This window comes from Typopeltis vanoorti, chromosome 16, assembly GCF_054136105.1.
Source record: "Typopeltis vanoorti isolate ZY-2024b chromosome 16, IOZ_Tvanoo_1.0, whole genome shotgun sequence".
Classification (NCBI taxonomy): Eukaryota; Metazoa; Arthropoda; class Arachnida; order Uropygi; family Thelyphonidae; genus Typopeltis; species Typopeltis vanoorti.
Genome location: NC_143564.1, coordinates 10,415,206 through 10,440,053, shown reverse-complemented (window position 1 = coordinate 10,440,053; position 24,848 = coordinate 10,415,206). Strand labels below are relative to the sequence as shown.

Sequence of the window (24,848 nt, the reverse complement as noted above, 5' to 3'; positions counted from 1 at the left end):
TTCTTCGTCCCCTGCAACTGAGCCGCCAGGTCTGTAGCAACACCCACCATACAATTCTTTCTGTTAGCCTCCACTTCACACCAGATAGCCTCAAACTCACTGCCACATGGGACATTGTTACTATCATTGTTTACTTGCGTTTCTACCCTAACTGGACTTAAGTCATCTGATATCATTAGTAGTACTCCTCATCTTTTATTTCTTCCGCCATTCCTAAAAATAGTATACCCGTTACCCTCGATCCAGTTACCATATCTGATTCTGATATTCAGCTTTCATTAAAGCCAAAAATCTTAGGCCCCATCGTATTCAATAAAGCAATGAGCTCAACCCTTTGTTTCTGATGTTCCTGTCATTTGTGTATAAAAAAAAATGATACAAAATCACCGCATAGCCTATTCTTATAATAAAAAATGCACTCTATTTGACCTTGTAGAACTTTTCTTTCCCCTCCACGGGCATACTCGAAAAGTTGGAACCAAGGCATATTTTTCCATTCCTTCGCAGGACACATAACCATGTTCGAAACCATTCATACCTAGCTGAACTTTCACTCACGTTTTTCCCATTCCTCCATTGATAATCTAGTTTCCCTGACTCTCTGAATGAGATCAATAAGTAGTTTTCCAAATGCCAAATGGATTCAAGTGCAGGCCGTTCCTCTTATATAAGCCTTTTCTGCCATCAAACACACGCCACAAAAACTAGCATAGATTTCTTAAACACAGCCTGCACATGGAATCCTTTGCTAACATTGCCCTCTTTCGTAACTCGGTAGAGTCATATCTTGGTAGCAAACCTACAATTTTTGCTCTCTCACATTTTTTTCTCGCTTCTTCCAACAGACCTTTCATGTCTTCTCTCATACTATTTTTTTTTTACTACTGAAATGATTAGTTCCGGTAGTATTAGTACTATTAGTGTTGCTACTTAAATTATTTCAGAAAAGAAATTCTATGAATTGCTTTTTCCGAATATTTGCTCGTACAATGAATTGCTATTCGTTAAACTGTCTTTTGATTAATTCTTTTCGATGAAATCATCAAACCATATTTAATCTATTTTGTACCAAAAACAATTTTGATATTGTTTAATGACATTTGCACTCATAAAGGTTGATTTTCATAGCACGCCGAATTAGAAATGTTTATGCAGATGTACGTAAACGTCAGTTATGAAGCGTATGTGCAAATTACTTGGTATAGGCAACTATTTAAGAATGCTGCTGGTCAGCAATCATCAATAGATCTTTTTGGAGTTCGATAAAGGGCTTATTGTAGGTGCTCATCTGGATTGTGCGATGATTTTGAAAAACACTAGACCTGACTGATTTCATAAAAGGTGAGATATACCAGGTGTTTAATAGTGAAATAAGCAGCCACATTGCTTGTCAAAGAGGAATAACTCTGATCCTACGACAGTCTGTCAGGAACGAGATTCCAATCGTCTGAAAAGTCTTGCACCCACGAACAGAACTTCCTGTGTGCAGCAATTTACCGAAGCATTTATGAAGGCTGTTTCCGCAACCATATCTCGCTGAACTATATACCAAGAATTGAATGAGATCGATCTTGGCAGTCGGATGCTTATACGACAACCACTGATTTCTGCGAAGAACTGGAAGGTTTCTAATTCAGTGGACAGTATGTGTACATTACCCGATTTATCCTGAATGTCAGGTTACTATTATATGAAATAATGTTTCTTTCGCATTTATTCTAAAAACATCGATTCCCATTCCTTTATACAAAACATATTAAGCTTAAATTTTTTGAGATGACCTAAAACCAGACTTGCATGCTTTTTTAAATCATTTGAGATTGTCACATTTTATCTTTCACAGTTTATTCCTGCCCTCCCAATTAAATAAAAAAAAGGACTAATTTCGGATACAAATTCAACGAATAGTCTTTATCTGATTACTTATATGATGTTCCTACCCAGCTCTGATTTTCATATCATAGAAGACTGCTTATTCCTGTCCTCAAATGAAATATAACAAAACATGAAGAAATCGAGGAATGTACATAAGTAGGTTTGGATGAGAGTGAAAGAAGAAATCTTTGCCTATTTCCTGAGTATTAGGGTCAAAGGATAATGGCGGATGTTAGCCTAAGCACACACACATATATATATTTTTTTATTTGTTTTATTTTTATATTTAACTCATATACGAGAGACATAAGAACCTATGGCACATCACTGCAGTGTGTGGTGAGTTATGAACCGATCGAATCTTAATCAAATATAAACATCTCGAATTTTATTTTGAAAAAGATTCTGAGGATTGAGAGAGACCGAAAAAATTCTTATAATCCCTTTTAATTCCCTGAAAGGAAATAAATGACAGTCTTGGTGCAGAACCTTGTATGTCAGTGGTATGCTAGATAAAAAGCAATATTTCCAATCCTAACATGCACTGATTTGTGTGTGGAGGGGGAGGTTTGTTCTCTGCTGTAGATTTTGCTACCTTTGGAGGGTGGAAATCTCAGTTTATTCCTGGATAAAACTACTTACTCGAAACAAAATTAGTTATAAGCTCTATAAAAAAAAGTCCTTGGGAATCGTGAATTCCAACTACTCGGACCTAAGCCTTTCTTTTGCTGGTACTATGCTCGATGCAAATGGACTGACATATGAATTTAAAGTGATAGGATTTTCTTTCCACGCTTTAAATCAATTTTCTTTTTCAAAAGGGCATGAATGCACTAGAAGTTATATTGCAGAAAAGAAAGAAGGGAGGGCTAGATTTTCTTCTTATAGATTGATGCATGACTGGAATGGCTTGCCTTTGTGAATGGAAATAATTTGAATGAATTCAAGAGAAGGAGGGTTCTACTATCGATACTTTCTTGTTGTAGGAGTAAGAAAAAAGTAATATTTACTTACCTTCAGATAAAAAAAAAGTATACTGAGAGTGGCAGAAGCTCTTGCTGGCAGAATGTTTTATGATGTCACCTTGGTTATGCAGAAATTTTGTTGCCCTGCAAATTCAGGAACAGCAGCTCTAAGAACTTAAGAAAGTTCTCGATGTTACATTGCTTGCACCCATACGAAGAAGGCTGATATCGCAGTTTGCTGTCTCAAGAGAAACCTCCAGGAAAATCGCGTTTTTCGCCCAGTAAACTCAAGAAAGTCGACCTTAAAATACACACTATTTCACACAATAACACATGGACACCACGAGATAGGAGCACTTGCCAGTCGTCTCTTCATCGGATGCTTTTTACACTTAATGATACTCTTGGGACTAACTATCTCTGGTTGGCTACGGGTGGTAATTGAATTGTCCCCTCAGTCTCCGATAGTTAGATAGGGCTAAAACGGCCTTGCTTACTCCCTATAGCGAAATAAATGGTGTTAGTAGTTTATATTATTTTATTACTTTAATCCTTTCATTATCCTTGTGTCCTTGTTATATATTCTTATAGGAAAATTTGGCTACTCTCAGGTAGTTGCTCTTGATATCGCTAAGGCTTCCAACATTGTTTGGTTTAACGGTTTGTTAAGTATGCTGTCATCGTTTGTTCTAGCCTATGACTTCTGCATCTAGATTGTAAGCTTTCTGACTGAACGCACGTCGAGAGTTCTCAATTTACTAAGTGCGTAAACTAATGCTGGAATTTCAAAGGACTTCTGTTCTCTCACCTATTATCTTCCTACTGTTTTTGACTACCAACGTTTTACTGATGACAACACACTATGCTCCTCCTTCTCCGTCAATCAACCAACCAATAGTTGGTTGATTGACTGGGAACTTGAGAACAACAGCTCACCTGTTGTCTGAATTCTGAATTCCAAACACATTCTTCTGTGGGGTTTGGCTATTTTGTCAGTTTTAATATCAACAGAGCACAGTTGTGCCTTATCTTCCACACGATAATGAACCATTTCTTCCAATCTTACTCTTGATAACACCCAAATCTCTAGACAAGACGAGATCGTTCTTCTTGAGATTACTTTATCATCTAACTTCTCTTAGCATAGGCACATTGCAACCATTGTTTCACCAACATCACAAAATTAGGCTTTTATTTTGGTCAATGTGTTATTTGATCTCTGAAAGGCTATTTATACAAATCACAAATTCACCTAAATATTGAATACCGTTCTATATCTACTGCTTGCGTCTTCTACAAATATTTCCATGACTGATATCATCAAAACTGGCATCGGTAATTTCTCCACCCTATGTTAAATTCATTGAAACACACGTAGCAAAAATCCAACATTCCTTTCACACTTCAAACTACAGAAAATATTTCTTCTCGTGTATCCTTTCTATTGCTACCCACTGGAACAGTGTCTCATCTTATGTGCTTCTCAGGAAATACAATTTGCAGCTCTTGAAACTAAATGTGGATGTTCCTTTTTGCCCATCCTCGGTACTAAAGTAGTATAGCTTTTTCAACCTCTAGTCTATGGGATTATTATTTTAAAATAATCTGAAATAATAGTGCTTCAATCTGAATAATAGTATGCTACCAGGCAACTAAAACTGTTGGAGTACCAGTATCATATTTATGTTCCACATGAAGTAAAACCGTATCGAAAATATTCTGAATTTTGTTAAGAATAATTTTATCATATAACATTTTAAAAATATTTCTCTGGATTAATTATCTATCATATTATGTCCACCCCACGAAAGATCCATATACGGTGATTTGGCGTATGAATTATTAGGAGAATGTCAAGAGGAATATTTTGCAAATGTATTGTCGCGAGAATGACAAGAATACAACTATAAGTAACATCTCAGGTTCTGTTTGCTTGCTTGAACTGATAAAAGCTAATAACTAAACTACAGATCACGCAAAAGTTTGTTTTTGTTGGGTCTCGTATGAAGTTAAAGAATTGGTGTATTTTATAGAATTCTTTTCTCTGCTGTTTTCAGCTGATTCTATTTTTGTCACAAGCAAGCAAGTAGAGTTCTTTCTCCGTAACTCAGATTTTCAATTCTCCAATTTGAAAATCTGAGTTATACTGTAGAACTGACATTATTTCACATGGCAATACGAGTTATTGTTTTGAAGCCGGATCTAGTAACAATTGCCGCCATCAGAATGATATGTAAGCATGTGCTCAGGTGTCCTCAATGGATGAGAATGGAGATTTACTTTTGGATATTGGCTGCCTGTCAATTTTCAAATGTAAATTAGGGTTAATGAAGTTTGACTTTTTAGGGGGAATAAACAGTGTTAAAGGATTAATTTATTCTGGCTTTCTTATTTTATTAAGAGCAATTCCGTGATGTGTTAGTGAAAAAATGCAGAATATTATTTGATATTAAATTAATATCAAATGAAAATTTCAACGTACTAGTAGCCTGTGGGCAGCCAGTGTGATGCCAGCAACCTATTGTTGGCGACCTGAAATGGTTGGCTGTATGTGGTATCCAGAACATATTCTGGGATTATTTAATGGATGGTCTATACGGCGGTATACTAAATGTGCTGTTCGTTTTCTCCGTTTGGCAGGTGAGATTGCCATTTAAAAAAGGTGCAACAGAAAAAAATGCTAACATAAAGCTTCTTTTTTCGCTGTTCATAGTTTTCAAACTTACTTGTGTCTAGTTATTCATAAAAATTTAAATTTGAATTCTTCAATATTCACTTACCGAACTCATGGGTGAAGTAAAGAAACACTTAACAAAACATAAAATACAGCGAGAATTGAAATACTGTATTTTGTTACAGACCAAACAAAGGTTTCAAAGGAAAACCTTGATAATGGTCACAAGGTTCATTCATAGTGTCCTTTTTGTGAAAAAAAACGGGAAGAAAATACTGATCCCTTCAATAATCTGTGATTTTTGCACTGCAGAAGTAGAACCCCACACATTTTCCTTCACAGGCGAAGAGATAAGATAGATAAGAATAATCTAAGCGAGCAGCGATAAGAGATTTGAGATAAAATATTGATGTTTTGATTTTGATTTCAGCTCCTTTTCCACATTAAAATCATCAAAAAAAAATCAGCTAACGCCTTTTTATCCCCGTATACGAGGAGTAGGCGAGGCCATTTAGCCCTATCTAAATTTTGGAGACTGAGTGGGCAGTTCAATCTCCACTGGTACCAATCAGAGATAGATGGCCCAAGGCTATCACTAATTAAGCGGTACTCAGTGAAGAGAGACGGCTCAAATGTGCCGCCATCTCGTGGTCCCTAACCCTAACACAATATATTTAATGTCTGAAATAATGTGGGTTCTACGGTCGATTTTCTTGAGTTTACCGGACGAAAAACCCGAGTTTCCGGGAGGAAAAACCTGCTTGCCCGTGCCAGAGATCGACTAACCCGGGAACCGGTCGAAAAAAGGCTTAGAAAAATTTCCTCTAGTCGCCGACTAGACTCGAAACCAAGTCTTCCTTCGTGCGGCCAAGCGCCGTGGTTGGCAAACGCCACATCCACTGAGCTACACAGGCTCACATTAAAATCATGATTGTTTAATGTTTCTCCTGTAGCGTCAGCAGCGTGCTCGTTCAGCAGAGCAGGTAAGACTTGTTTTCGTTAACGCAGTTTTTGCAGGCCCTCTCCTGTTCCCCGACCTGCGCCCAGTAGCGGTCAGAAGGGACAAGGCAGGTCTTGCCCCCTCCAGATTAAAGCTTACGTCTTGACATGGATTTGCCTTTTGACTATCTCAAAAGGCAAATCTATTTTAAAGAACTATTGGTTCTTTTCAGGTATTTAAGCAACAAACTAAACACAAAATGGCCTGATAAAGTCGGAAAACACCAGGTCCTTGAAGTGGAAAAAGAGGACCCCCAGCCATCTGAACTTCCTCCCTCTTCACATGAGAACGCCAGCGAGCCAGCAACAACAACAACTGAAGATCTCTAATTCAAACTCCAGTGGCTTTCAGGAGGTCAGAAGGAAGAAAAGAAAGGAAAAAAACCCTGGAGCAGATCCTGAAATAATACCCGAGCCCTTGGAAAGTACAACTCCAATGGACACAACAGCACAACTTGTTGAAGAAATAGCGACGGACTTAGGGGTACAGCGCAAAGAGAGGATTCCACAGTTATTCTAAGATCGAAAGAAAAATGGTCATCAATCCCGGAGACAATGAAGCACATCAACATCGAATTTATATCAGATAAGAACACAGATGACGGAATCCGGATTGAACCAGAAGGGGCATTGGACTACTGCCGGATCATCAGACCTATGGACGAACTGAATGTCCCATATCACACATTTCAACTCAAGAGTGAAAAAAACCTAAAGGTAGTCATCAGAGGTCTTGCAGAAACCATAACATCTGATGAAATAGCCACCGATCTCAGATCACAAGGCCTTGAACCAATTGAGATCTCACGCATGTACTGCGCAGACAAGCGCCCCATGCCTCTGGTCTTAGTGGAGATTAGCAAAGACCACAGAGAAATTTACGACCTTAAGATAGTCTGCAACTTAGTCATTAAGACCGAACCACTCAAAAGAAAGGCATCCGCCGGTCAATGCCATCGCTGCCAAAAATTTGGGCATGCACAAAAGTTATTATTATTATTATTATTATTATTACTATTATTACGGGCAACTCCAGGGAGTCATTAGACTCATCGAGGGAGGCCCCAAATCATATTCATCACAACTATTTGACATTCATACAGTATCTATCATACCTCGCCTTAAACTCATTCACTGTCACAGCATCCACTACAGACTCAGGGAGCGCATTCCACTCATTCACTACTCTAAAAGTAAAGAACCCAGCTCTAACACCTTTACTAACCATACTTTTGTCCAGTTTCCATGGATGTCCCCTAGTCCTCCCACAACCAGCCCTGTTCTCAAAAATATCTTCTGAATTAATTTTATAGAAACCCTTCAGTAATTTGAATGTCTCAATCATATCTCCCCTCCTCCGCCTATCAACCAATTTTTGCAAAGTTATGTAAAGCAGATTACAAGTGCATAAAGTGTGGTGACAGCCATCCCTCGCGCACTTGCACAAAACCATGGTCTACACCTGCTAAATGCGCGAATTGTGGCAGCCCACATCCAGCCAATTATAAGGGCTGCTCAAATCACCCATCTAACCCACAGAAGACAAGAGCGGCGTTAGCCCTGTCCACTCAGAATCAAGCCATGCAACCTGCGCCAGAAATCACAACGCGGGGTGTTTCAGCCGATAAAACAGACGCTTCTATGGTCTCTACGCGAATATTACCCAGAGCCTCGGCAGCTTACAGCCAAAACTCTGCACTGATTTTTGCTGCCTCACTAGGGGAGATGCTAACGGCCTTTAGCAAAATGAACCCCAGCCAAGCCGACCCCAACAAATTCCCCAGGAATCCCCAAGTCATCTTCTCTATGATCAACAAGTGACATCTCTCCTGTATCTCGATGCTGATATCCCAGATATTTCCACGTTGCTCCGTAACACTACCACTACTTATTCACCTAAGCAGCTTTTCATCCCAAGCAACTCATTCAGGAGTTTTCTAAGTACCCGAACGCTGCTCTGCTTTTCGGTTTACAAGCTTACGCGCTGCCCTAAATAGGGTGAGCCAAGTGATCGTTAATCTTTAATACAAATCTATTTCCTAGCGATGAAGGGATAACAATCCATGGGATTGAGGTCCATCAAGCCACAGAAGTTAATAGTTAACACCTTCACAGGCGCTTGTGAATTTCAACCGAAGGATTTGTTTTTCCCACCATCAAGAGATTGTATAAACTCAGCTGAGCTGTAGCGTAGCAAGATTTACTCTTGGAAAATTTGTAGATATGTCTTTTTTTTTTTTTTTTTGTGCGATAGTCTCAATAGATAAAATATCCTGTCAGTGACGCCTTTCTGACACTCGAGCCCATCTGACACAAGCATCTTTTGCAACTGCCCCATTGCCGCAACGCTACTGTAGCTGGGGGTATTTTTGTTCATACTTTTGGTTAAGTTAAAATCAATATATAAATTATTCTATAATTTTAGAATTATTTATATAACACGTTAAATAAATGGAATTCGCACTGAAGACTGAGGTCTTCAGTACGGATTGTCGTCTAGAGTTGGATTTCTCCATTGAATCCTACGTAAATGAAATATTAAGAAAAGCATCCGCCGGTCAATGCCATCGCCGCCAAAAAATTGGGCATGTACAAAAGTTATGTAAAGCAGATTACAAGTGCGTAAAGTGTGGTGACAGCCATCCCTCGCGCACTTGCACAAAACCACGGTCTACGCTTGCTAAAAAAAGCCGTCTGGAGTTGGATTTCCCCATTGAATTCTACGTAAATGAAATATTAAGAACATGACACCCGATACACCTGAAAAAGGCATGCTCTATGAGAGAAGCTAGATGGGATTGATTATTAGAATTCACTCTATTAAACTGAATTATTTTTAGATACTCTCCATATATTAATTACATTAATTACTTTTCCAATAATTCTAAAATTTTACAGATACCTGAAGAGTTCTGAAATTATATTTTTCATTTTACATAATTAAAATAGCATTGAAATCAATATCGTGACTGGTACGGCTTCACAGCCCTGCACTTGAGCAGGTGCTGCGCTTGCCACACCCTTGTCGTTATTACCTTCGGCTGTCGTAATAACATTGACGAAGGACGAAATGTTACCGATATATTGATCAGTTACCATTTCATACGATAAGCCTTTATATTTGAACTGTTTTATTCAGCTTGTTAGTTTGCATCGTTTGCTCATTTTTCTGACGGAGTTGGTTGCACTTAAGTGATTAGTGCAAGTGCATCTCTTATGCGCAGGCTCGAACGCTAGCTACTGTTTTCTATGCTATATACCTCAAATGTGTGGTATCGTGTAATATTAGTCAGTCGATTTTGTTATGCGGTGTATGTTCCAGCTATATTCGATAGTTGTTTATGCAATGCCTTGTTCTTAATCTTCATGATTATTTTATTCTATGGAAAATCTCACAATGAGTGATTTAGCCCGACCTAGTCATTTATTTGAAGTATTGTCACCTCTGATAATAAATAATTTAGACCATTTTAGAAAGGATTACGGTTCATATTCAGCTAAGTATGTGGATACATTGAATCTTATTTTAGAAAATGCCCAGTGGATTGAACTGCATATAGATGGACTAAAACGAATAGTTCACAATTTCGATTTTGATGAACATACACGAGGGAACGGATATCGTAGTTTCATTAAAATAACAGAGAGTTATTTCGAAAGTTGTGTTGATTTGTGTTCCGCAATTATTAATGCACGCTCTTCGTCTTTTTTCAGAGCAGAACGTTATTACAAAGAACTGGCAGCTCATTTAAGTGTTATAGAAGGACTGAAAGGAGGTCTTCAAAATTTAATGAAAATTTTGGATGCGAATGCTACAGGCGAACTTTTTAATGTTAATGTGAGTATTACTGCTGAAGAGCTTTTAGGAGAGTTTGCAGCTCTTGATCAAACAGGATTCTATGGTCGTTGTCATGGGTTCTATGTAAGTAAACAAAATGTATGATGCTTTAGTAATGTGGAACAGATAATTGCACGATTATTATTAATAATACATTTGCACTTAATTTTATAGTAACTGAAAATGTAGGTTAAATTAAACCTCCGCATGAGTAGCGAGGCTTGCTGCGATGCCTCGTTCTTCATCTCTCGGTGTGTTGCGAGTTTTTCTGTCCCCCCCCCCCCCTAGTTTTGTGTTAATCGTTCAGAGCTATGTTTGCTCAAGAAGACTTTAGAGACCCAACCTCTGAGTCTCGCATGTGCCGCTGAAATGCCGGACGGTTCAGTGTAATTAATTTGCTTTTTTTCAGGAGAGCAGCTGTCCTCCGCCTATTAATGCTCTTTTTGAAATATTTTTCATCCCCCTCTCATTCTCTTTGTCACAGAGTGCCACACACACATAACATAATTCACCTTTGAACTATTGTCACAGGACTCAATTCCGTCTCTTTCGAAATCATGATTTATGGAATTTCCTGATAATTCTGGGATTCGAACTGTTGCGAGAAATACAAAATATTGTTAACAAGGAACAAATCGTAGTCCTTAACTGAAACTGTTTAAAAAAAACAAAAAAAAAAAATCATACTAATGACTGCAAGAAGGAATTTTGTAATGGTGTCAAATAGCCCTGTTATACCGAATTTTCTTCATGACTAATACAAGTGCATTAAATCTGGATTTATTATTATGTAAACATAGATAATAAATTTGCCGCTAAACTTCATGCCTAATGAACTTAAGTCCAGGAGATTTTGGATTTCCAAAAATATGTGTAAACCAGAAATGTGAGTAGATTGTCTAATTTCTGTTCAGCATAAGCAAGCCTTGGTTGCAGTAGAGAACTTGCTTGCATTAGTTAAAATTCCACTGTGGCATAGATGTTTGTGAATGGTGTTAGGCGATGGTAGATGATTTTCATTGCCCAGCATGATATCGCTACCCACTTTATTTGAAGTGTGTCACTACGGTTTGCTGATTAACTGAACCTTAGGGCCTCACAGCAATAAGGTGCTGCAGGAATATAATCTTTAGTATTGTAGGCATGCATTGACCTAAAAACACTCATTCCATCCAATGATTTTGACACTTAATATCACAAGTATGTGATTGATGATTATAATCGCCTATTAAAGTTGGTACGTGGTCACTAAAAGTTTTGTTTGTATATTTGAGGTGGAAAGTGTTTTGTATAGAAGGCAATGCATTTGTATCCATCTTTTCTTTCTTTACCTATTCAGAATCAGTATATCATTCTCCCCACCACCACCACACCTGTGATAATATTATTCTAGCCACTTCAAGCCTCCAATAAGCAGAGTGGAGATGCTAATCATGTGGCCAACCAGACCGGCAAGGAGAACTGATTAAAATAGGTCAGGAGTGTTGGCAAGATGGTGAGGATTATCTGTTATTGTAGATGGAATACTTATTTTAGAACATTGTTAATGGTGTCACTACCAGCTAGATCAGAGAAAGAAGCGAAGAGAGAAAGATATTGTGGACATGAACTCCCAAGGAAGATGACTTTACTTTTTTGGTATTTGAACTGCAGAAAGTTAAGCTTTAAAGATAATTAAAGATGCCATGGTAGTTATCAGAATTTAGAGAGGCAATAGACAGTAAATGAATGCAACAGTATGAAAGGAAATTTATAGCAAAACAGATCAAACAAAGGGACTTAGAGGTTTTACATTCTGTGATGTGATATAAGATTTGATGAATGCACACTTAATGTCCTTGTGATAGAAGTATGTAAAGTGCAGTTTAGACAGTAGAGGTGAACAGTTGTAGTTAAGGTTGCCATCTGATGTTTAATTAGGAATGACAGGTCTTTGGAAGACTAGGTGATGGGGCACATAATTTTTATTACTATTATGATAGTAACAGTAATAAAACATTTTTTTGTCTGTTTGTCATTTTTTGATGTACGAAGTGTAACTTTACATACTCTTTGTGTATGTAAAGACTATATTTTAACTTTAATATAAAGCTTTTAACTATATTAAAGTTAAAGAAGTGATATTGTCATATTTACAAGGCCTCACTTTGACTATTCTGCACAGGTCTGGTCTCATGATTTCCATGGTGATTCTGATATAGTTTAGAGAGTGCAAAGGAGTATGTCAAAAATGATATCAGGATTGTGGAATACTAATTATGAAGACTGGGAATTTTTAGACTGCGGCCACTAACAAACAGGAGTGATGTGATTGCGACTTATAAACTTCTATCAGTTGTTTCATCTAGTGATATCAACAGATGGAATCTTTATTTTATGGAGGGTGGAGAAAGGACACAAGGGCATCTTTTGGAAGTTGAGAATGAATGCCATTAAGAAGGGATGAGAGCTAGATTTTTTTCTTATTCAGTGGTGCTTGACTGGAATTGATTGCCATTGGATATTGTGTGTGTGCAAGTAGCATGAATAAATTGAACAGGTAGTGTGAGGGTAGTATGTGAACTTTCTTGAGGTCTCTTTTAATAATGAAAATATTTTTAATCTGACATATTTTTTGATTACTTGTTGCTTTATGTTTACCTTCTTGAGTGGTTTTTAGCCTTTCTTTTTTAGTAACACTGGTAAGCTCATGATGATTTGGGCATATTGGCTTTTATACTCTTTACATCATGTGGTTGTTATACCAAAACTAGCATGAAGAATTTTTTAGAGGTTTTTAGGTGCACCACCCCATATATGATAGTAGTATTCCAAGATTATCTCAATATTATTAATATACAAATTAAATAACAGTGGTCCCAGAAGTGATCCCTGCAGCACATGACTAGCGACTTTTCTCTTTCAAGATACAGAACTTGGTGATACCTATGTACCTCACTAGTCTTATCATCCAATCTGATCTGTTTCAGTGACCAACGTGTGATGTGACCATCTCTCCAAGTCTTTGCAAAATCTAAGTATACCACTGTATATTCATCTCCATTGTGCAGTACATTCACACTTTGTTATTGTACATGAGCAAGTTTGTGAAACACAATCTTTCTTTAACAAATCCATGCTGACAAGCACAAAGAATACCACTGTTATCAACTAACTTTTGTATCCTATATCTATCTTGCCAACCTCTGCAATACCTGAACTACCACTCTATATCAGCTTATAATTGGTTGCATTAGTCTTGCCATCACTTTTGTGAAGTGGAATAATTTTACCTTCCTTCTACTCCTTTGGACTTCTATTCCTCTGGCCTACCTGTACAAGTGTCTTGCAACAGCAAGACACTTGTACAGGTAGGCCAGAGGAATAGAATCAGAGGAACCAAGGCTGATTCTATGGAACATTTTCTCAAGACACTTGGTGAGATGTCATGAAGTCCTATTATTATTGGACTTGATGACTTACCTAAGTCCTCATATACCTCTTGCTTGCTCACCATTAAGCGGTCTCTCATTACCTTCTCTATACTTCAGCTTCTGATTTCGCACTGAGAATGAAACATCCTGATGCACTGCTCGCTTAACACCTTGACTATGTCCTCTAGAGCAGTCACCAATCTCACTCTATCATCCATTAACATCACCTTACCATAATCCTTCTTTCTACTTGCCACGTATCGAAAAAAACTCATGCAGCTTTTTCATAACGATTCTATATTATTTTCGACCATCAAATGAATACAAGAATTGACATAAACTGGGTTGTATTGGCCGAAGGATTTTAATGATTGATACTAAGTAAAAAACACCAAGTTTTGCCAACTTAGCTGTCTGGCTTCGTCAGGGTGTATAAAGGAGATACAAAACAACTTAAACCATTTGTGAAGGAATGAACTGAATACAATTGTAAAATGCATACATGAAATCCATGGAGCGTGTATGATATCAACTGTTGTTATGCAGGAATGTTCTGTAATTCACAGCAAAATTTAACTCTGGCATGCTTAGTGATCTTATGAGGGTCTTCCAAATATCAGCTAGAATTATTCCTTGATTTCTATTGAGGTTGCATTTAGAACGGATGACTGCTATAGCTTCTTTTATGTTTCAGGAGTGGAAATCTTCCTCTAAATAGGGCATGGAACTTTTGTCCCATTCGATGGTATGGTTTCACTGCTAATTACGGAACATGTCTGCATAACAACAGTTGATATCAAACACGCTCCATGCGTTTGATGCACGCTTTCTTCTGTATTTGTAAAAAAAAAATAAAATTGTATTCGGTTCATTCCTTCATGAACAGTTTAATGTTCATGAAGGAATGAACCGAATCTCTTTTATACACCCTGATGAAGCCAGACAGCTAAGTTGGCGAAACTTGTTGGTGTTTTTTACTTGGTCAATTATTAAAATCCTTTGGCCCAGTTTATGTTAATTCTTGCATGCAGGTTTTTCTTGGCCTGATTTGCTAATTTCTGCTCATACTGCTCTTTGTTGACTCAGTTGTCCACACTAGCTGAGTCACTCCCCTGGCCTGCTCTTTATACTCATGTAATTGATTATTATGATTATTTATCTTGTTCTGCTTCCAAAGTGCCTTCTTTCTGATTTCATGCTTATTCCCTCATTCATCCATTTGACACCTACCTTAGTCAGCCGTTTGACCTTGGGAATACATTCACACACATTGATGCTGTTATGCATTTCGTTGTCAGTTCCCAAGCAGCATTTATTTCCTTATCATTCAAATTCTCATTCCATGCTATGGATCTAAGTTTGTCATAGTCACTAACTTTGTACTGCTATATATTTCCTTTCTTCACATGGTCAGCCACAACCCATGTGATCACTTCATGATCACCCACCAACTGGAGGGAAGTGCGAAACCTAATCACAAATACTTCCTCTGATGAAGTGATCAGATCTAAAATTTTCTGCCCTGCATGCTCTCCTTTACATGCTGTTTGAGATAATTGTCTTGAATTTTCGAAAAATTCATTTTCTGCTATTATCAGCCACATTCCTCTTCCTTTCTATACTTGTAAAAAAACACTATACCCTTCGGAGCTTACTCCACCTTTACTACGAGTTGCCCTAGCATTGCACTGCCAGGTGTTGGCTTACGCTTGGATTTGCCGAACTTTATAGTTTTCTATATTCGGCATGAAACTCTTAGATTAGATTTCCTATCTTTGAGTTTCTTATTCAGCTAAGAAATAATGTGATATTCAATATCCACTTAATTTTGAATAATTTTACTTCTCCGAAGTGTTGGCTCTTATTTCAGTAATTGTATTTGTGCACCTTTTGGCAACTCGTACAGTAAAGAAATAAGTTCTGACTATTGAAACCTTTGTATTACATCTAGGTCTACGTACTCACTGATGAGACCTCAAAAAAGGTCGAAACCGGTCTGGGTAGTGACCGTCTCTCATAATGTAGAACAGTAATACATCTCCTAGGAGCTGTGTTTTACATTATGGGAAAATACTAAGGACAGTGATTGGAGCTTACTCCACCTTTACTATGAGTTGCCCTAGCATTGCACTACCAGGTGTTGGCTTGCACTTGGACTCGCCGAACTTTATAGTTTTCTATATTCGGCATGAAACTCTCTTAGATTAGATTTCCTATCTTTGAGTTTCTTATTCGGCTAAGAAATAATGTGGTATTCAATATCCACTTAATTTTGAATAATTTTACTTTGCCGAAGTGAAGCCCGTTGGCTCTTATTTCAGTAACTATACCCTTTCATTTCTATTCCTGTTAGGATATTTTCTATATTCAACCGTGTTTCACTTATTCCATAGATTTTGTTGCAAATGAACTCTATCAGTGAAACCAATTTCATCTCCCTTATTTCTGATTACTCCTGGCATTGTAAATAAACACAGCATTTCATTTTAGGTCTATAATCAATCTTACCCAAGCCACTTGTTGGTTGTAATTTTTCACCATACCTGCCCTTGTCCATTCCATCTAGTAACAGTTTGGACAGCTCGCTCACTCAAAAGCCATTTAAGTATAATTCATCACATCTGTATAATTACATTCTTCCCTCAAATACATACCATACATCCACAAACTGCACTCCCTTCTCTTGCAGAGTTTTCCATTCATGATTCTGGCTCTTTGTCTAAACTCATCATTGTCATACCTCGGGAGTACACCGACAACCTTCCCATTATATTGTTATCTCTTATTTTCCTCAATAACTTCCTAACCTAGCCAACTGATAGATATCAGAAAGTGGTATATGGGGAATGCGAGTCTGCAAGATTAAGGTAATCAGTGGTGTGCCATAATGATAAGTTCTTGGTTCATTGTTATTCCATCTATACATTAATTTAATTTTTCAAGGATTTGACAAGTAACATACAGCTATTTGCTGATGTAGAGATAGATAATCAGGAGTACAGCTAATATGCAGTACTTGAAGAATGATTTGAATAGGCTGGAATTGTGAGCATGTGAAATTGGCTGTCAGTTCAGTATTAGTAAATGTAGTTTCTTTACCCATTCTATTTAAGTGGCCAAAACCACCATAGATTAGCTCTGCTGACATTCTTGAATGCTAATAATGTCAAGTTCCTTTCTTATATCTTCATTTTTAATATGATTCTGCCATTGATTGGATATTCAGCATTGTATCATATTGGTGGGATTATACTGTACTAGAAGAAAGTGATCATGCTAAGGATCTTGGAATGTTAGTAAATAGGAAGTTGAAGTTCATTGGCCATGTAACAAAGATAAATACAACTCAAAAAAATAATTGCAATGTTAAAATGAACTTTGACATGCCAAGTTAAAGAAGTCATTTTGAGTCTTTACAAGGCTTTGATAAGACCTCACTTGGACCATTGCATGCAAATTTAGTGTTTGTGGTGATTCTGATATACAGTGAACAGAGTGCAAAGGAGTGTGTTAAATATGATATCATGATTGTGGATTACTGATTATGAAGACAGATTGAAAATTTGTAGATTGCAGATATTGGCAAAAAGGAGAAAGAGGGGAAAAGAGGGAGAAAGTGATATGATTGAGACTTACAAACTTATGAAAGGGTCGGACAGGATTTCATTAGATAAAATTTTTTATTTTATGGTGGGTGGGGGAAGGACAGAAGGGAAATTGAGAATGAATGCTGTTCAGAAGGAGGATTGAGGGATTGATTTTTCTCTCGTAGATTGGTGTGCAATTGGAATGGATTACCTTGGAGGTTGTGAGTACAGTAGTGTGAATGAATGAATGCACAAAAAGGTATGACAGCTGGTATGGATAATTTGACATCCCTTGATGAATCTCTGACTTCCTGGAGTGTTAACAATAATGTCTACTACACAAGTTTTTTTAAAATGTTTAATTGAAAATAACTAATTTGGAGAAAAATTGTTGATAAGAAGTTAGTACTGAACGATGGTTAACATCATCTTCATTAGCATGCTGTATACACTTTGACGATACATAAGAATTTTTTGATGATCCACATCGCTTTCTAAAGCAAATTCATTCCATATATATTGCATCTCACAAATTCTCCTTATTTTCACATTCAATCAGAATATCATGGTCTTATCTATATGATTTTTAGTATTAGAGAAATGGAACACATCTGGTACAATTACTTCTCTAACATCTTTAAAGAAGAAAGCTTCACCCACATATACCAACCAGTGAGAAAGATACAGCATCCATAATCTTAGATTATGGATGCTGTATCTATAGTGAGAAGTAATCCTTTCACTTAATCAGATGAAATGATCAAAAGCACTTGGAATTGAAATACTCACAGAGCTCTATATACAGTAGTGTAAATAAGCAAAATCTTGCCTATAAGTAAAAAAAGTTGACCTTCGGAAATGTAATAATTACAGACTAGTTACTTTTCTTTGTCGCTCTTACAAAATGTTTGTAAAAATAATACAGGATTGTCTAAATAACATTTATGAACAGCTAACAGAAGAACAAGGTGTCTTTATCAAAATCAAGTCAACAGTTGACTGTATCTTTACTCTTCATAGTCTGGCCGAAATTGCATGGAACAAGGGGAGCGGTCTTTATTGCCAATTTGTGGATTTTAAACAAGCATCTCATTCCATCAGTAGAGGAAAACTTATTCAATTATTAAAAAAAAAAAAAAAAAAACTTTGAAACACTAAGATTTGTTTCAAACTGCTATCAGGATACAAGCACAGTAGTTCATTATAAAATATCATACTAAAAAACTTGAAATCGAAAGAGTTATGCAAGGATACCCTCTCTTCCCATGCCTTTTTAACATTTTCATCCAAGAACTCATCAAAGAAGCATTGTTCTCAACAAAAGAAGTAAAAGTTAATGGAAGACTAATCACAGATTTCAGATAAGCAGATGATGTCGTAATTATCATTAATTTCCTGATGTGTACCTCAAAGGGATGTTCAGGTTACTATAGCACTACATGATGAAATTTACATTATTAATCTCTCATCAACAATTTTCCTCTGAATCAATCTACTACCTGTGAGCACCCCAATAGTTGTCATATCTAGCATTTTGTGCTTCTAAGACATTTCTGACTGAACCAAACCACCTAAACTTTGGTCTTCCTCTGGGTCTCTTTCCCGTCATCTTGGCATCAAACACCTGTTTTCTAACCTTTCTTCACCCATTCTATTTAAGTGGCCAAAACCACCGTAGATTAGCTCTGCTGACACATTCTCGAATGCGAATAATGTCAAGTTCCTTTCTAATATCTTCATTTTTTAATATTATTCTGTCATTAATGTCATCAGTTTACTCTCTTAATTTTTCTCAGAACCCTCATATCTGTGGTCTCTAGTCTTTGATCAAGTGCTTTATATCTAATCCAACTCTCAGATCCATAACTTAAGACTGGTTTAAGCATTGTCTTGTATACTGCTAGTTGGGTGTTTTGGCTAATTTCTCTCTTATTCCATATACATTTATTCAGCTGGCTACTCATCATTTCAGCTTTGCTTATTCTGTTGTCTATTTCCAAATTAACCTGCCATCTTCACTAAAAACTATGCCCCTAAATAGTTGAAATATTTTACTTGTTCTATAGGATCTCCATTCAGAATGCAGCTGAAGTTTTCTGTGCTTCTGCCTATTTTCATAATTTTAGTCTTTTTATTACTGATTTTCATGCCAAATTTGTTACAGCTGTTATTCAGTTTAGTTAGTCAATCCTGGTGACTTACACTAGATGTGTTAAAGAGTACAACATTATCTGCTAAAGCAAAGAGTTAAGTTTGACATCTCCAATTCTAATATCAGTCTTGTGATCATCTATATGGATCACATTATGATCCATATAGATGATCACAACTATCTCTACTCTAATGAATAAGAGCAAAGATATGTGCATCTTTGTCTTACCTCTGATTTTACATCAAACCACCTTCCTGTATTTCCTTCAATTCTAACTGCTGACTGACAACTTAAATATAAACTATGTATTGCTCTGTATAATGTTCTATTCAACCCATATAAATGTAGTCTTTTGAAAAGCTTTTCTCTGGGCATACTGTCATATGTCCTTTTTCAGATCTATGAAACTTAAGTACAGATCCTGGTCATGTTCCCACAATTTCTCAACTATTTGTCTTAAAGTGAAAATCTGATCTTGACAACCTCTTTGACCGGAACCCATCTTGTTCTTTCACAATCTTTCTCAACCTCTTTTCAAGTGTACTTAAATTCAGAAGTCGAATTCCTGATCATTGGGAATTTGACCTTCTGACCAGCCCTCTCTGAATTCTGCAATGTAGCCACTGCAAAACTTTTCTACCTCCATACTTAAGCATTTCTGGTCGAATATAATGTACTCCAGCTGCCTTTTCACATTTCAAGTTTTTAATGGGTTTTTTACCTGAAGTATTGATATGCACTCCTCTTTGCATTCCTCTTGAAAATTTTCTACTACAGTTCTGTCACTGTGCGGTTTGTTTAACAGTCTTTCAAAGTAATTACTCCAGAGATATAGGATATCCTTATCTTCAGTTTTCATGTCACCTTTATCATCTTTGATTCCTTTTTACAGTTCTCTTTCTTCCATTTCTAAGCTTCTTCATTGGCCTCCAGAACATTTTGCCATCTTCCTGATATTTATTTTCTATATTCTTACCAAAGTTTTCCTATGACTTTTGGTTTAGCCTTTTACACACAGCTTAGCTGTCTTACATTTTTCTCTGTATTCTTTTAGAGCACCTTCTGACTTATTTGCTAGGAACTTTTGGCCAGGACTGCTTCTGTAGCTTCTTGGGTTCACCATCATCATCAAATTCCTGACATGTACCCTCAAGGGGTATACAGGATATGATAGTATCCTACATGAAACTTACATCATTACTAACTTCCTATCTACAATTTTCCTCCAAATCAATCTGTTACCTGTCAAGACTCCAACATTATCAGATCTTATATTTTTGTTTTCTAAGGCACTTTTTACTGTATCAATCCATCTATATCTTGGTCTTCCTCTGGGTCTTTATTCTGCCAACCTGGCAGAGAACACTTGTTTTGTTAATCTTTCCTTTCCCCATTCTGTTTAAGTGACCATACCACCTGATGTTAGCTCTGCTAACACATTCCTGGATGCTAACAATGTCAAGTTCTTTACTAATAACCTTTTTAATATGATACTGCCATTGATGCCATCTGTTCATGCGTCTAATGTTTCTCAGGATTCTCATATCTGCAGTCTCTAGTCTTTGGTCAAGTGTTTTATTTCTAACCCAGCTCTCAGATCCATAAGTTAAAATTGGTTTGAACACTGTCTTGTATACAGCTAATTTTTGACTAATTTCTCTTATTCCATATAAATATATTCAGTTGACTATTCCTACAATACCAGCTTTGTTGATTCTGTTGTCTATTTCCATATTTAATTTACTGTCCTCACTAAAAATTGTGCCAAAGTAGCTGAAATGTTTTACTTGTTCTATAGGTTCTCCATTCACAATGCAGTTGATATTTTCAATGCTTCTGCCTATTTCTTCGTCTTGTTATTGCTGACCTTCATACCATATGTATTACAATAGTTATAAAATTTAGTCAGGGAATCTTGAAGACTTGTAGCAAATTTATTTAGAAGTAGAACATCATCTGGAGTCCCAAGAGATGTTAATCTCCTGGGTCCACCATGGTGTTCATATTTTTCTATCCTTGCAGACAGTTTCATCAATTATCTCCCTAGCTTAATTAATGCTTCTTCTTTAATCAGGATAAAACAATTTTTATCCTGATTAGTACTAAGTAATGGTCACTTCCAGTTTCAAATCCTCTGTACACCCTTGTATCCTGAATGAACATGAATATATCAATATCAACAATTCTATAGTCAATGAGGTTTTCTTATTTCGTATGTGTTCTCTCCATGTGAACTTGTGCACATCTTTATGTTGAAACATGGTGTTAGTAATGACTAGTCCATGTCCTGAGCAAAGCCCAGTAAATACAATTATTAGCTTTGCCCTTTTATCCAAATTTTCCCAAAATGTTCTTATATACCTTGTGGCATTCATTTCCTACTCTGCTGTTCAGATCTCCAACAAGGACTACTTTCTATTTTCTTTGTCAGCTTCCTGTTCAAATGATAACTGAAAAAATTACTCTTCTTCTTTAGAAGAACCCTCTGTTGGACCATAGGCCCAAATTAATTTCATTGTCCATGTCCCTGATTAGAGTTATGTGGGAAAACTTCAATTTGAAACTGCTTTCCAATCATCAAGTTTATCTTGATGTACAGTGTTGAATGCTATTGCTACTCCTTCCTTTCCTTGATCATTATTGCCTGAAAATAACATCCTATACTTATTATTTAATAAGATCTCCTGTTGGTTTCTATCTTCAGTAATTCTGATATTGAGTTTAATCTTCTTCTAGATGTTGAATTGGAGCTTGTTCCAGTAGCTGACTTTTCACTATTGCCCTGGTTCCCTGATGAAAACAGCAGGTTGACTTCTTAGTCTGGTATTTTAGTGTGCTCTGAGAGGGTACAAGATCCAAGGGCAGATGAAAATTAGCATGGCATAAAGCTCTTAGAACTGCAGTGGACTTTCAAAGTTGTTGACATATGAAAGTTTGATGAGAAGACAGAAGGATGGAAGGCCCTTATCCATGAGGAACTCAACTCAGTCTTGAGGACTGAAGGAAGATTTTTAATGACATCTTGATGTAGATGATGGCTGCACTCTAATAATTTGCTATATGATTAACTGCAGCCAAGTATTGCTCTGTCACTCTGTGCATCAGATTATGCTGATATAGTTCGCCCACCATTTGTAGGTCCCTGCTTCACGTCTTTCCAAGAATAGTCGATTCATGCTGAAGGGGAGAAAGAAACGAAGGATGTCCGAATTGGTCGCCAACACGCGAAATCACGTGCTTTTTTTGGTAAAATTTTCCAACTGTTATACAAGCAACATTGTTAACTACAATAATCATAAAAGAGAAGCTAATTTTCCAACCGGTAATAATAAACAACTCATCCCACAATACGGACTGATTACCCTATTATCGGAATGGGTTCTCCTTTTTCTGAGATGCGCAGAAGTGTCGAGGGACCTCTAATTGGTGGGCGAACTATATTTTCTTTGATTTGTGGATCTCATTCCAAGATTTTTGTAATATATATTTGACTGGTTTGAAATTAAATTATTTTGCTTTGGCTGGTTATTATTCTTTGCATGTTCTACTTCTTGAGTGATACAAAAGAGTACTGTATTTCAGATTATTATTATTTTTTTCTCTCATATTTAAAACAAATTACTAACTCTGTTTCAGAAGTGACTACTGAATAGCAAGCCTTTGGCCTAATTATCTATATAAGAAAAGTTGCATTGTAAACTTAATTATTTTTATTTTTATTTTTTTTTTAGTATTCCTCAGCTATGAGAAATACTTTACGAGGTGTTGGTGTCATAATGGCATCATTTAGTGATCTTTATCAGAAGTCTGGTGGTCCTGTAACTCATGCTGCAATTTCTGTTATTAATGGAGCAAAGTACATTATGGATCCTGAATTAAGAGCTAAACAAATAGTAAATGTTGCCCAAAATGCATCTGTAGACTTTGTTAAAGCATTTTGGAGTCTTAGTGAGACACATTTCATGAAGGTAAGCCAAACTATTTTCTTATCTTTTGATTGTTTTAAATAAAGATTTACTCAAATATTTTAGGATAGTTTTATGACAATCACACCTCACAAAAGGTTGACAATATAAACCTAGTACCTTGGCTCAGGAACTAGATAGATTTGAGAATCTTACTGTGTAAATCAAATTGTTTGGTCTGCTTCATGTTTTCATTGAACAACATTAACTTGCTAATCGAATCTTGCTAATCATTGACCTCTAAAAAGTTTAGAAATAATATAATTCTAAAGACAGCTTATCATTATAAGACAGTTTTGAGTGATTTCAGACTAAGATTGGAAATTATTCTTCTTGATCAGTATCCCAAATGCGTGACTGATTCTGACTTTGCTGGAACCTGAAAGAATGACCATTACATTTAATCATGACAAAATATGATAAAAATGTAGCTTCTTGCTGAACAAGAGATATTTGGACTAATTGCTAAACGCAAGCTTATGCGAATGATAAAGAAATAAATTTTATAGTCGGATGAAATTATAAGTTCTTCAAATTTTTTTGTTGTGTTTACCTGTGATCTTTGATCTTTGAAATTTTCTAAAGTCTGAAATGTTGTTTTTCTTTATGATAATTTGTAGTGCCTTCATCACTTTTGATGAAGGCACTAACTTTTTTTCTTGCAGTTCCATCTGAAGTAAGGTTTCTGGCTTTTTAATTTCTGTTATGATCTGAAAACATTTCAGTCAGACCTTGTCTGTGGTTGGAGAATTTTTTTAGTCCTCATTTTCTGGCAAGATGAAATTATAACAGTTATAGTTTCTCATTTTTGGCAGCATTTTTGCAAAATAGACTATCTGAGAAGACAGTTTACTAACTTTTCTTAGTTTTAGCTGCTTATGATGATTCACAACAACCCAGCCTGATTGAATCATATATGCTTTGTGTAGTTTATAAATGTCATAAATATAAAAGGATTTACTTTTATGGTACATACTAGACTGTTTTTTGTTAATATGCTTAAGTAATTAATTAATTCTTGCATTTTTGATTAATACATCCTCGGATATCTTCAAAACTTATTTCAATCTTTAACGAGGTGGAGGGGAATAAACAAAACAATACAAATATGTTAGACAGACAGTGTCCTGATGTCTATAAAGGCTAATGCATTGGCAGTTATTTAACTTTTAACAGTATTGCCTTTCACATCACCCAAGAACCAAATCATTTAAGAAATGATTCAGTATTGAAAATTGACAAAAGGATTAGCAAAATCCTAAAGTAGGTGATTACACCAACTATTAATCTAGATCTCTGAAAAATTGAGAGTGGAGCTCCATATTAAACTGTCCAGAAATTGCACATATTCATAATAAAGCTGCAATTAAGCCATCCTCA

At 36.4% G+C, this 24,848-nt stretch overlaps 1 protein-coding gene across 1 annotated transcript in view; it reads left to right on the top strand.

Annotated features, from left to right (window-relative positions):
• The first annotated feature begins 9,627 nt into the window (after nucleotides 1-9,627).
• Hsl (hormone-sensitive lipase) overlaps nucleotides 9,628-24,848 on the top strand; it is a 107,131-nt gene continuing 91,910 nt past the window's right edge. The window contains exons 1-2 of the mRNA XM_090406596.1: nucleotides 9,628-10,435; nucleotides 23,235-23,471. Coding sequence (XP_090262722.1) covers nucleotides 9,896-10,435; nucleotides 23,235-23,471 — 777 coding nt within the window. The 5' untranslated portion in view covers nucleotides 9,628-9,895. The remainder of the gene's footprint in view (nucleotides 10,436-23,234; nucleotides 23,472-24,848) is intronic.